The 14,767-nt window shown below is 39.3% G+C and overlaps 1 protein-coding gene across 1 annotated transcript in view; it reads right to left on the bottom strand.

The window, feature by feature from the left end:
- The window catches only part of RYR2 (ryanodine receptor 2), a 386,078-nt gene extending 377,371 nt beyond the window's left edge, over nt 1-8,707 (bottom strand). The window contains exon 1 of the mRNA XM_053937433.1: nt 8,457-8,707. Coding sequence (XP_053793408.1) covers nt 8,457-8,504 — 48 coding nt within the window. The 5' untranslated portion in view covers nt 8,505-8,707. The remainder of the gene's footprint in view (nt 1-8,456) is intronic.
- Between the last annotated feature and the right edge of the window lie 6,060 nt (nt 8,708-14,767).

Here is a 14,767-nt window from a genome sequence, read left to right as displayed (position 1 = left end):
GAAAATTTACAGGATATTTCTACAAGAACCCTGGTCAGATCAAAATGAAGACCAGGCCTCCATTGATCCTTCTTGCATTGACATATGACTAGCAAAAGTAGCAACTCTTTAAATGCATAATTCATTACATGAGATACATTAGAAGTGATTAAAGACTAAATAATAAGGCTGACATATCTGATCAGGCAGTTAGACCATCATGTAAAGATCTTCTGAAAAACATCTTGGGGTATGAATCATTAATTCACAAACTTACCCTACGGAAATTCAGTTAACAATGATGGCATTTGAGCTTTCTGGATTTATCTGTGCAGCTATCACCCTCCTGCAATTACTAAATAGTAGACTAGTGGTTTTTCTTTTGCTCACAAGCTTTTCTGAAGGACCCAACACTACTTAATTCTAAGACTACAATAAACTAGGCACACTGCTGATGTGGGCAGCTGAGCCCAGCAGAGCCCAGTGGAGCTGGTGTGGCACAAAGTCAAACCCCAGCAGACTCAGGATGGCATGGGATAAACCTTTGCTTTCTGTGTTAGCTGGGGCAGAGCAAAAAAATCAAAAACCACATTTACTTAATACAAGCTTTTAAAAGAAGATTAATCCAACTCTTAAGCAGCAAAGAGTTATTAAATTGTCTCTAACACCGGAAGAAAGAAATGGGGATGGAGAGAACCTTACTGAGTATTTCCCTGTATCACATACTGTGAATTTTTTTACTTTGCACTTGCATGGAAAAGGGAATATGCATTCCATCTCCCTGGTACTTGCCATAAAGACTGCAAACACACATAATTATCTATGCATTAGCATTGCAAAATCCACTTCATAAATGGGCAGAAAATAGAAAAAAATACAAAGTCACGAGATTGACTTATATTCTGGCAAATCCCCAGTGTTAGGAGCACACAGAATTCTTGTGAGTGTTGCAGGGCTAGGGATTCTTATGTATCTGTATAGGTATTTAGGTTGCTTCTGTCACCATTGGAACTAAATGCTTTTACAAAGGCAGCTCAAGGATGAAGACCATGTGTCTGCGGAGAGAGGTTTAACAATCTGGCTTGTGCTTAGCATGTTAGTTCTAACTAAATTATTCCATTTCACATCTAGGAAATAAACACACAGTAGGCAATGTTCAAATGTTTATCAGCATGGCTACATGCCTGATGTACAATGAGGATCAGTTACCAAGGAATGGATCCTACCATCCAGAAGTTTACTGAGTCTTACTGCATGTCTATCCAATTGCCTAGGCTTACTCTGAGAAATCTTGAAATTCCATTCATTCCTCCACCTAAATTTATATACAAGGAGTTCTGCTTGCCCATCACAGGAATGAAGATGTTCATACACCACAGGAAATTATCTGGCATATTCAGCAAAGGAAGATACATTCCTCTTTCCATTTTTCTTTTTCTGAAGCCAAAGAACACATCCCACACAAATCCCCGGTACTTGTTTTTTCCAGCTTTGCCTGGTTTAAAAGGAAGAAATATAGCTGTAAGAGTCAGCCATTTCTGACTTGATTCCATTAATACAACTCCACTTTCTGGCAATCTCCAGGAAAACTCACAGACAGCCAACGCAAATGTTGTGTTGCTTTTTTTCATCATTCCTTTGAAATAAGGATTTAAGCAGAGATATACTTCAAATTCAGTGCACTCAGTTTTCACAGTAGAATTCCAGAGAGGTTTTCAGAGAGAGGAGAGATAAGACATGCCAGTGTTTGACATTTGGTTCTGCCAGCTAATACCCTTCAGATATTATTTCCCACAGTCGAATAAAAGACTACCAGGTAACACAGGTCTATTGCTATGTAGCATTATTACTCCAATCCCCTGGGAAGCTGTCTCACAAAACGCAATGATCCTGTCACTCCATCTCAGTGACAAAAAAACTTGTCCTGAACCAAAATGTCATCCACATTAAAAATTAACTGACCCATGCATCTTACAGAATGATACCTTGTAGATTTTTGCCAAAGTCCCTCTGGGAAGTCTGAATTATTAGAAAACCTAATATACTTTTTTTCAAGCACATGACAGTTGTGTGGAAGTCATTCCTGACTATGATAAATGTTAAAGTATGCCACAGCACTGAAGGAATGACATCATCTTTTTATTTAAAATTTTATGTAATTGTTAGTGTGAATGTTCTTATAAACACATCAATATTACTTTAAATCTGATCATTTGAGCACTACATTTAGAGAAGAATTGCAGCTGTCACATAATTTAACACAGTTCATGTTATGATGCCTTACCTATCATATCTTTCCCTTTTCTAACAAAAGGCATTTATACACCAGTTTGTTTTTATTTAGCAATGCTGAGAAGCTATGAAAAGCTTCTACTAAATCACATGCCTCAAAAACATTCATTCTAACCTATAGTAGCTGAGTAACGTCACTGGCCTCAAGAAGCAGCAACATATTTGAAGCTCTTCACCTCACAAGTTGCACCATAGTTATTATGTAAAAAAAATAAAAATAAAAAGTTCTTTAATAACTGAATACATAATTAGCTAATGAATCTCACACTTAATAACAAGGGACTACAGTTTAAAACTACACTGCAGTAAAACCACATGGGAGCTCTTGCTAGTCTTTGTTAGGAAACTGGGGTGACCTCTCGTGATGGTGCAGGCAGTGCCCTTAAGCTGCTCTATTTCTTACAAGGAGAACAAAGAAATACCACAGCTGCGCTTCTGATGGTCACAGCATATTGCACTAAGTTCCATATTGCTGTGGTTACCAATAAAAAGGTTTAAGCTGTTAACAAAACTAGTTCCTTTATCCCTTTTCTCAGTTACTGAGATGCATCAGCCAGATTCAGAGGCCCTCCATATCCAGAGTCATACAGACAACACAGCCAGACATAGCATAAGTACCATACACCTGCAAAACATTCTGTATTAGCAGAATACAAACTGGAGACAGAAAATGATGCCAGGTTATCCTTACTTTGCTACAGAGAGAAATTCCAGAGTATGACTGTGTCAAACAAACACAGTATGAAGTTCAAATTCTTTCAATCACCCTCGTAGTCATTTTACAGTTCGAAGTTATTTCTGTATTATTACCAAATGAAAGAAATTTATGTCACTAAAGTTTTATTAGGAAGTATAGGAATATACACACTTCTTCACTCTCCTTCTGTCATCCACACAAAGCTTTATTTCAGTCAGATCAGGAAATTTAAGCAAAAGCCTAGGTGTAATTCAGAAAACAATACCAAAACTAATGCAGATTTTCAACATTAATCAAAAATCAGAAGAAAAGTATTTCTGTCTTTTCAGTTTAATTCACATAGTTCCTGGGGTCAGTCCACTGTCAGCATTTCTCCACACAACTTCCAGTCTTCTACCTTGATTCAGAGAAATACTTCAATAAATCCATATCCCTGATAAAGACTGGTTTATTTTCTTGAATTAGAATCATCCTGTGTATTTTCCACACAGCCATGTAAAAGGAAAATCCGCCTTTAAAATATGCCTGTAATAATAGAGCACATAAATAGAGAAGTACAAGTCAGGCATAGCTCTCATGCCCATTCTAAACCTTAGGTCAGAAATAAGTGGTATTCTCTCTTTACAGTCTGTACACATTTTAAGTTCCTCCAGTGGATTTTCCTCAGGTCTTCACAATTCAAAAAAGCAGGATGCATCAAAACATCTTCATACTCTGAGAGGAAATGCAGCTCTCACACATCAAATACAGACAACTTCCAGATGCAGAACACGGGACACAACAGTACAGGCACTAGAAAAGCAATTTCATCCACTAATATAATCTTAAAGGTGGCATAAAATGTTTGGCAACCAATTTTGGAATCAAAAAAATTATACCTGAAAGGTTCACATGTAATCCCTGAAAAAGAAATGGACTGCATGTCCCAGCTAAAACCCCTTCACTACAAACAAGCCATCCAGCCCAATTCCAAAATAGAATTTGAGATCATATTTGGTATCTGTACTGCAGTGCAGTGCCTTAGAGAGGAAGGTACAAATGCTGCAATCTCAGCCATGCCATCCCTCACATGAGCTGTTAAACACTGGTCTCTTGTGCCAGTCCCTTGTGTATCTTCAAAGTCACATACTGACAAGAACAAGAAACACTTTTTAAAATAAACAAAGGATATCCAAAGTGAGTTTTGGCATACTTTAATTCTAAAACTGCTTCTAATAGCCAAGATTGCTTTTGAGCTTTTTTTTTTGTGCATTCTGACAATTGCATGTTTGATGACTGCAGCTACCAGAATCTCACATATTTTGAAAAATCCCTTTAAAAGATAAACAGCACATGAAAAGCATTGAGGGATTAAAAAAAAAACACCACTTTTTTTTCTGTTTCACTGAGAGACTCTCATAAGTCTTCTACTGTTGAGTTGCTTATCTTACAATAATCTTCAGATCTTGTTTCTTCTGGTTCCTTTTGTGTCCTCTAATTCCACAGAATCTTCATGTAGGATGGCATATAAGTATACAACTTTTAGTCAGACTTAAAGTGGCACTCATTGTTTAAATGCTGCCATAATGAGGAATATCTGGAATAGAAGAGACTCTGAAATCACAGAACTGCTGTCCTTGAAATGTGAACACAACATTCTTCATTTCAAACTTCACTGCTATAAACTTCATTCTTTTATCATCTCAAGTATAAAAACCCAGCACTGAGTGAATAAAAATCTTTTGCATGTCAAACACGAATGCTAAGTAATGTTTAAATTTGTTTCAAACTACTCTTCCAGTTTTGCAAAGCACACTTACACTTTCCACTGGCACTCAGAACTATTAAATCCATGTAGAAAATAAGGCAGCACAGAGTACATTCACACAAGCAAGAGGTTCTGTTTTACAGTAAGCTAATTTAAAAAATTTTAAAAAGGCATTAGAAGAGAGTGCAACATGGAACACTAGCATTCAAACCTTTAAAAAAAAAATGGAAAGAGATGATGACTCCATCAGTCCTGGGGAACATGTGCTGCTCACGCTGATTATGCCTCTGATTCCTGACAGGCATGGTAGTCATCACTGTCTCAGAAGACAGTGAAAAAAAACATAACCCTGTTAGCCCTACTTCAGCATGTCCTGTTGGTGTCTCCTGCCATAAACAGCTAAAAGCAGACCTGCCTCTAATTTAAGAAACTCCACAAGTCCAGAAAACCATACACACTGGCATCAGGAACATCACAAAAACAAATACCTAAATTACACATTTCTCATCACTTTTAGGTACATATTGCTCCTGAAAGTCAGGACACCTTTAAAAAATCTAAGGAACAAATATAGGCAATATTTTTTTTTAATCTTGCAATTGGTTTTAATCCTTTCACCAGCTTGCCACCCCGCTTCTTGCAAAGGCCTTCCCTTATGGGGGTTCTGTGTCACAAAAAACAGTCCTTGCATATGTATATTAAGGAAGGAGCCTATGCATTTAGGAGAAGATATTTTCTGTTTACTCCTAGAAGTTGGAATTATTTTCACTCTTGTCAAATTACACATCTTAATAAAAATAAAATAAAAACAAACAAATAAAAAAACCAGGTCATTTCCATATCAATTATGACCGGTTTAGATTCTTGACTGTAAAGACTAAACAGTGAAATCTGTGTTACATATATCCTTCATCTTTCTAGTATTATAAAATAAAAAGCAAATTCCCCTACAGGGAAGAGGTCCCGCCTGGACACACAACTAATAAACACACAGCAGGATACTTGTTCCCCTTCACTTCTTCTGCACAATATGTGTTTATTCCATGGGAGAAGTCAGGAGAATGTATGTCCAAGCCTAAATAAGGCCATACATAATACAAGGTCATCTCCACCTGGAGCATTTGGCAAACTAATGGGGGAGATCCCTGATTCCAGAGAAGCAAGTAATTCACAGGACTACAGAAAAGTTCCTTGAGGAGGACTGAACAGCACAGAGCTGAGCTCCAGTCTGTCCAAAGTTGTCCCAGACAATGCTCTGGTGCTTCCAGAAATACAGGGTATTAAGAGGCTGTGTTCATGTTTCAGATTATTCCCAAAAGAAACAGAAATCCATCCTAGCAGCAAAATTTGCAGGAAGTAATGCTTAATTCCAGTTTACCAAAACAAAACCAAACCAGGAAGGAAAAAAAAAAAAAAAAAAAAAGAAAGCAGCAAGTAAAGAAGAAGAAGAATCATTAGACATATAAGAATGTGTGAAGAGGTCAGAAAAATCAAAATTTCCAATCAACATGTGTCAAAACCACAAATTCAGTTTAGTAGCTCCATGCAAATAATGGGCATTTTTAATTGATAAATCTCATGTGCAATTCTAACCATTAAAAAAATACATTGTTTACATTCCAGGGTAGACTCTGAAGATTTTAGGAAGTTTATCAGGTTCTACCAAAAGAAGAAAATATAAAGAGTACTATTTACATGTAGTAGGCCTACAGATGTCATCCTCAAACTATTGAAAGCACAGAATGCTTTTTGCTTGCATACAGTGTTCTTTGAAAAGTGCTCGTTTATCTACAAAACATTTATGAATCCATCTGTCCCTAATTAGTATTTTAAAAATAAATAAAAAGAAAAAGTGCAGTAATTACCAGCGTAATATCAAATTTCCAGTGCTTTCTACCAATGGCATTCAGAAAGTTACACACATCTAGTAGCTTTAGAGACCACTAATCCAAGCCTTTTAACAACTGAGAAGTGGAAGACTACATCAAAAAATATGTCTGAAAGCACTGGCTTTTCCAAGTAATGCTCACAACTTGGACAAAGTGGAAGAAAGAGTAAAAATCACTGCTTACATACCACTTCAGATTATAGACTCAAAACTTCACATTAAAAAGGTTTCTCAGGCCTTTTTGATTAAACCACAACACATGCCTCCCCAAAGCTTCAGTTTACCATATTCAAGGTCATTTTACCAGTGATGCAACATTCTAAACATTTTCAAGTATTATCTAAAGACTGGGTTTGCCAAATTTGTATCAAGCCTGACACACATTATCAGGAGTGCTGTTTTACATAACATGCTGCTGCCGTCAGGTGCTGGAGTTTAACATCACTGTAGATGTGCTGAGCTGTATTAGCATGCTCAATGCTTCTCCTTCCCTATTAAGCATTCAGATAACATGAACTAAGCTTAACATTCACGCTTGCAGTAAGGCTGCCATGGTACAAGTCTTCTAAAAATCTTTACCAGTGAAAAGTACTAATAAAAAAAAACTCTAGTGAATGGAGACCACAAATTTTCTTTCACAGGAATATTTTCTGCTTTGTCTTTAGGTGTTAGGCAACACTACAATACAAGTCACATAACACTGACAGGAAAAAAAAGCTGTCGATCTTCAAGACAATGTTGTGTAACAGCTGTATTTTCTGTAAAAGCAGATTTTCTAAGAATCTTCAAACAAAATAAAAAAAATATTAAGGTATACATCTAATATTGTGTGGTTTCTGATAGAAATGGAAGACAACTGAGAACCAGGCTTCTTAATGCCACAAACAGCACATGAATATGTTTCACATACACTGTGTTGCTTTATTTCCACCCCTTTTTAGAATTATTTTCTTACAAGCCATTAAACGTGAACATTTTCTAAATCAGACTGTACTAAATAAAATGGAAGTTAAGCTTTATCCTACAGACTCAGTGTTTCCAGCTCTACTTAACAAATGTCTCAGCAATTTTTCCTCAAACTGTGGCACGGTTTGTGTACACCACCATTCTAAATGCAGATGCCTATCTGCAAAACTTGCTAGCATTGTGCATATAAACGGCACCTGGGAGATGGCCGAGAAGATAAATAAAAGCATTGCTTGAAGAAACATAATCCAGATAAGCATTAGATGCAGCAGTCCCGATGCATTAATTAAACGGAAGGAAGAAGCACTCTAGGGCCTTAACATGCCCTGGACCCAAGTAACGAAAGGATGCGCACGCCAGAAAAAGCCGTATTAGTCTGTGCCCGGCGAGGAGGAGCCTTGCCGAGGCTGCAAGTTAGTGGGAACCTCCGTGGGGAGGGGACAGGGTGAGAGAGGTGTTTTGTTTTTTTTTTTTCCCCCAAGCCTATTTTTGCAAAGGGGGTGTGATTGCAGTTTTCATGCTGGGGACGGCTGCTTGGTTAGTATCTGCAGTAGGCACATACACCGCGGCCGGGAAGGCAGCGCGAAGAGGTGCTGCTGGGGAGGCGCCGCTCGCCCCCGCCCGCCTCTCACCCTACCCGGGGAGCCCCCTCCCGGGGCGAGCACGGCCGCCCATCCCGGCGCGGCCAGCAGAGCTATCGCCCCCCGCCCGGCCGCGGGGCCACACGCTGCCAGGTGGAGAGGGACGAGGCCGAGGCTTCGGAGCCCGCTCCGAGCTGCCCCCGCCCGGCTCCCACCCCGGCCGGTCCTGCTGTCGCCCCCTCAGCCCCCGGCCCTCCCGGCGCCCCGCCACAGCGCGGAGGTGAGGGAGGCAAGCGCGGCGCTTACAGTTCGCAGGAACTGGATCTCGTCCTCGCCCTCGCCCCCCTCGGCCATGGCTGCCCCTGTCTCTCCTTCTGCCGGGCACTGCTCCCGATGCCCGGACGGGCGGCGGCGATCGCTCCCCGCGGGCTGGCGGCGGCAGGAGGTTCACGGCCGCGCCGCACCGGGATGGGGCGAGTGGGAGGGCGGCGGAGCCGACGGCCCCAGCCCGGCCCTGGCTGCGAGCGGGGTCGGGTGCCCGTGCGCCTGCAGCAGGTTGACAGCGCTACCCGGCTGCCTGTGCCTGCCGCGGGGTGCGGGATGCAATTAACCGGGGGAGGAGGGGAGGCGGAGCTCCCGGCCCCCCCGCCGCTGCAGGTGATCCGCAGCCCGCTCCCTCCGCACTCCAAACGCGCCGCCCAGCGCCCCTTGTCGGTGCTTCGCGGAGAGGCGGCTGCCGCCCGGCTCGGGGCGCGCCCGGGGCCGCTGCCCGACCCGCCGGCCCCAGGGGGCACGGCCGCCCCTCGTTCACCTCGCACGGCCCGAGCCTGGGGCTGCTTCCGCTCCTCCGGGCGTCTCCAGGAAGGCCGCTCGGTGCCGTGGCTGCCTGGGCACGGCTGTCCCACAGGAGTTAGGCGTGATGTGCTGCATTGAGAGATCCCTCGGGAGAGGGAGAGCTAAACGGCTCTGCGCCAGTTATTTTGTCAGCCGACTGTACTGTCGGGCAGAAGAGATGGAAGGTACAACATGGCTTCACCCAGTGTTGTACTTGAACCATCGTGTGAGTGAACTTAACCCAGGGTGAATGTAAAGCTTTAAAATATCATTTCCTTGAAAACCTAAGGGTTTTCCATAGGGTGAAGTCAAGGGTTGCCAGGGAATAGCTCATCTTTCATGAGCATTCGTGCAGATCATACCTTTAAGAGGACACCTATGCCCATCAGGGAGGAGGCTTGGCCTCCAGAAAGAAGCCTGGCAAGCCAGAGAGCCACCAGACACCTAACAGCAACAGCACTCTGAAACAAGTGTATGGCAGAGAGCCTCTGTTAATGCAATGCAATTGTCATGAGGGGAGGACAACAGGGTATCTCAAAAAAATAGTAAAATTAACACTGGATCATTGACAAAGTAAAATGTGTGTGAGATGTATAACAACAGAAGGCTTCTGAAGGACCAAAACTGGTAAACATAATGAAATCACAATTATTTTGGTAAACAGACTGTGTGGCTAGCATAGCAAAATATGTGGAAAGTGCTTCTAGAGAAGCTATACCCATAATCTGTAACTTTATGCTGTTCAAGGACATCATGAAAAAGTGTGGCACTGTGAGATTTTATCATTACTTCCAGTAGTGGAAAACCTGTTCATCTGACAGATTGGAAACTGCAAGAGCAGTCATGACCCATAAGACCTCTAGAGCAAGTAATGTACGAATATTTAATATAGAGGTTCTGAAGATGAACCCCAGAGTTATGACAGCTTAAGCATTTCCTCTGTAATATCCTGGCTTCAATTACTACTGACTTCAAGTGACTTTTACCTCTCAAGATTACTACTAACTGAAAATATATATTTTTTAAGAATGATAAAGACTTTTTTTATGTTCATTCATATTTCACTCAAACCTCTTAAGTATCTCTTCTCCAAGTTATTTAGACTGAGAGATATTTATTGAAATAGACCCCAATTATGAAGAAAAGTCCTGAATTTGGATAAGTTTAAAAAATTAGATTTCATTGAAAAGGCACTGAACAAATATCTTTTATCATACTATCCTATCTCTTTCTCCTGCTCAGCACACAAGTCAGTTCCAGCACAACCTATTTGTGAATGTATTTCATACAGTTGTAAATCTCAGTTCACCTGGTCAGAGGTCTGGATCATAGAACATCCAGGGTACTTTCCATAAGGCTATGAAGATGAGTATCAGATTAAATGCCTTTTTTGTTTGCTGCATGTAAAGCAAGGACATTATAGAGAAAGGAAAGAAAAAAAATTGTAATTAGTTCACTATAACATCAGTGTCTGAAACATTTTTTAGTTTTCAGCACATTATGACATCATGGAAGTCATTCCAAGAACTGTGGAACTGATCATACCTGGTTTCTTATAGATTTGGTGCTCATAATTAGACTCCTTGGTGTTTACAAAGATGAAAACTCCATATGAAGCTTCTCCATGCTAGGGCAGTAATATGTCTCTAACGCACAGGTTTTTTTTTTTTGGTGTCTAATATGAATGAAATGTATGCTACAGTTGTTCAGACACCAAAGGGAGTTATCTGGTATCTTCTTTACCGGTGCATCTGTTCTAATGAAATGGCTAGGAGCATGTATGCTACTATTAACCTTCTGTGAATTTGTTGGAGTTTTCCACTTAGTTTAAAATATATTATGCAGTAACAGAGACACATGCACCATATCTGGCCACATTAAGTAATTTGCTTAGGGAGCAAAGGGAAAAAGTAGTAAAGATTCTTCCAGAAACTTTCTGAACAGGGTGATAAAGGCGTAATGTAGACAGAAGCTTCTTATTAAATTACTCATCAAGGACAAATATTCATATGTGCAGTACACATGTGCAAAAATACATATTAAATATAGTTCCAGCATTTTAGCTGATGTGAGGTTCTACTCAGCGGTTATGGTTAACTGCACTGAATAATTAAAAGTAACTGATTGGTTAAAACAATGGAAAATAATGGTTAAAAATGGAAAAACACAATCATTTCTATCATAACAGGAAGTAATGTAAAGTTCACAGAATTATTTCTTAGATGAAGTAGTGGGAAAAGCAGAAGAATAAACATCCTCCATGGTTGATATTTACAGGTGGAATTCAGAAGAATTGCATATTTTGTGTGGGTGTGGAAGAACAGGGGTCCCTGCTCCAGGACTGGCAGTCCCAAGGTTCAAGATGCCAGTCAACCCCATAGCAATTCACTTTGTGTTCCCCACTGTTACTTTAGTCTATATTACATCTCATCACGCCCACTGTTTTCCACAAGTCTGATGATTTTTATCACTGATAGCTGTGCTTTCCATAGAAAACATGCAGAACAAAAGTTTCTACTTCTACCAAAACAATCCTGTATTGGTTTATGAATTTAAAGGTTCTAACGCAACCTCTGAAGCTTAACAAAAAGTTTTCACAAGAAAATTGGCATTCCCTTTCAGCTCTAGTTTATGTTTTGTAAGCCATCTAGTTGTCTTGCATGACATGCATGTACTATGCCTACTTCTTTTTCATCCATCTAGAAGCAGCCTTTCAAATTTTTGGTCCAGTTCTCCCATCTAATATAACCTGCTGCTTACTGTAAACTTTTTGTAGTGTTGTTCTCGTTATGTTCTTAAAACTTCATTTGAAATCTGCCAATGTCTGTGCCCGTTTGTAATTGTCACTACAACAGATACTTTACTTAGTGCATTTTGCCTTTGTACAGCAAGGCCTTCTTGCTCCTGCAAGCCTCAATTATCAAGGCAGCAGCACTGTGAAGATCCATAATATGCCCTTAGCAATTTTCACAAAAAAACCCAGGTTTCTTTGTGTGATGCAGAGGCAGTACAGCAGCACCAGCATGACAGTGCTTCTGAGGTATCACAGCAGGATTCTGAACTGAACATAAATTTACACTATTACAAGGATTTTGGCATTTTCATTTCATAAATTTTAATGATCTAAATTAAATATTAGAAGAAGATTAATAGGTATTTTTGTGTGCACACACTCAAAGTAATAATCTATGTGAAACAAACAATGTTTGCTGTTTATAATAATAACAAGTATTGTGAACATTCAGTATTCAGCAACATGAGGGGAACTCCCACATGTTTCTTTGTTTTTTATAGTGGAATATACCACCACACTATTTGTTCTTCTTGGAAGCACAGAATAAGATAATGCCAATAGCAATTTAAAGGGGCAGACGCTATCCTTTCTTCCTGGTGCTGCTCTTTCTTACAGCATGTCAGACTTTTCAGCCAAATATCAATCTTGCAAACATGTTGTTCCAAATACTGTAAAACTAGAAAGATTGCATCTCCTATCATATGTCATAAATCAACACCCTGTGGTCAATGAAATTGATTCAATGTAAAATCTATGCCAGTTTAGGTCCCAAATGTGACTTGGAAAGAATAAAATTAGTAGGCTTAATTCTGCACAGAATTTAAAAGATTTTATTGCAGATTAGCAGAGCTTAAGTGAGAGTAATTATATCTAAGATCATATGCTTGTCATGATCACCCTGGAGTTCAATAATATACTGCATTTTCTTCAATTAGTGTTTATCCTGAACCCATAAAGTACAGTATAAGTGTTAAGTACATGTCTGTCATTAGGTACATGTTTTGTACTCTATAAATAGCCTGTATGCAAAATTTTACACAGGAATACAATGTTATAATAAAATTTAGACAACCAAGCTTATCCTTTCATAAAAACTTTTGTTCTGCAGCTACTGAGCTCATGTCTAAGTGTAGTCTAGAACATGGCTGTGCCAAGGTCTGGAAATTACACTTCTCACCTAAGAGCAAGAAACCATCGCTGTCTGAAGCATCCTTCCTGGCAAAGTTCAAAGCTTTTAATTTCTCTTTTCATTATTTGATATTGGGGGGGGAGGGGGAGGGGGTTGGTGAGGGTGATTATTAAGACTAAAGGAGAGTTATGAGTCTTGTGGGTTATCTTTTGGGGGAAAATAGTTTGCTTGTGTTTTCATGTTCCTGCATCCTTTGAGGTTTTTATTGCTCTTCTAATCTTTTTCTGATGTACTCTCTGATAAATTCACTGGAAGCTGTGGGAAGGCACAAAACCAGAAGAAGTGGGTTTTTGAAGGTGGCTTTTTTTCCCCTTTGGTCATTTTGGGGGGCAATAAGATATTATGCTTCTAAAAAATGTTGGTTTAAATTAAAAGAGCACATTAAATAGCATCCTTAAAATAGAATTTCCTGGTTTTCTCAGTCTTCTAACAGGTTATGTCATTATGTAACTATATACATGTACTATATGACTATAATGTATATAAGGATATATCCATCTCACACTTTTATGGATAAAGGGAGATGTTTCTGGTGCCTTCTTCAGCTTGCATTCTTGAAAATGAAATACCATCAGTTTTTAGCCACTGAAAAGGAATCAATAGGAAGGTAATTCTAATTTTGTTAATAATTTATGTTAACCATATGTCAGTCTCAAAAGTCAATGTTTTTGCAAATAGTTGGAGAAAATTAGCTCTTCAAGGTTTTCCAAAATCTTTTAAAGTAAGATTCTAGATACCTCATGTTCCTGATTTATTCTGATTGAGTTAATATCTGAGGACTTAAATAATTCTGTTATTATTACAAAGGCACAAAAAAGGCAGGGAAGGCCTTCCTTCTTATTAATATGCAGCAATCCTCTATATAATTTTCCAGTAAACTTATAAAACCAGAAAAATTTCATCCCCTGTCCCTACCATGACAGTCTTTGCTGTGAAGTTCAGTTCTGTGATATTTAACAACTCTGTTTCTAAAGAAACAGGCAGTTTTCTGGGAGAGATTTTAGTAGCCATAGTGCTACTCTGAAACTTGAATAATGCAAATAATTGTTAAGAGATTTGTGTACCTCAAAAAAAACCCAAAACTTGTTTGAGAAGACATTATATTCATACTTGCATTTTCAAAAAAAATGAAATTTCAGCAATACAGTAGACTTGCATTTTTTTCTAAAGAGATAAAGAATATTTTTTCCTTGGCTGCTGAGACAACCAATTGTAGGTGGGGGAAGGATGAAGCACAAACACTAGGAACAACATTAAATTTTTGCTAGGATGCATTACAGGCATTAATCAGATACTAGATACCAAAAGTCAAAGTTTTTGGCAGGTTGTGGAGAAGCAACTAATTCTTTTGTCTTTAGAGGCAATAAAAATAATATTCTTCCATGGGGAAATATTTACATTACTTAAAATGCTTATAAATTAGTGATAAAAGAATTTGGTAATCAATGCAAAACTCAGACTGATCATTCTCCAACTGGATATCCTTTATGCCAGCAGGTGAAATGTATTTTTCTCATAAATATTATGTGAGGTGATGATGAGGTAGCCTGGAGAAGCTGCCAGAATAAAAAGGTGGGGGGGTGGGGGGTGGGGGAGGAAGGAGAAACAAAGAGAAAGGGAAAACTTTCAAGGTCTTCCAATCATAAATATTGAACCTGTGTACCACAACATTGTTACAGTAATATCTTAATTTTTGCCTTCTGTCTGCCTTTCTAGTACACTTCTTCAAGTGTATCATAACATAAAGCCCAAGACTTGAATATTCACACAAGACACAAAACCATTCAGCATTTAAAACTA

Source organism: Vidua chalybeata, chromosome 3, assembly GCF_026979565.1.
Source record: "Vidua chalybeata isolate OUT-0048 chromosome 3, bVidCha1 merged haplotype, whole genome shotgun sequence".
Classification (NCBI taxonomy): Eukaryota; Metazoa; Chordata; class Aves; order Passeriformes; family Viduidae; genus Vidua; species Vidua chalybeata.
Note: the sequence above shows the minus strand (reverse complement) of the source record. Positions and strands in the feature narration are given on the sequence as shown.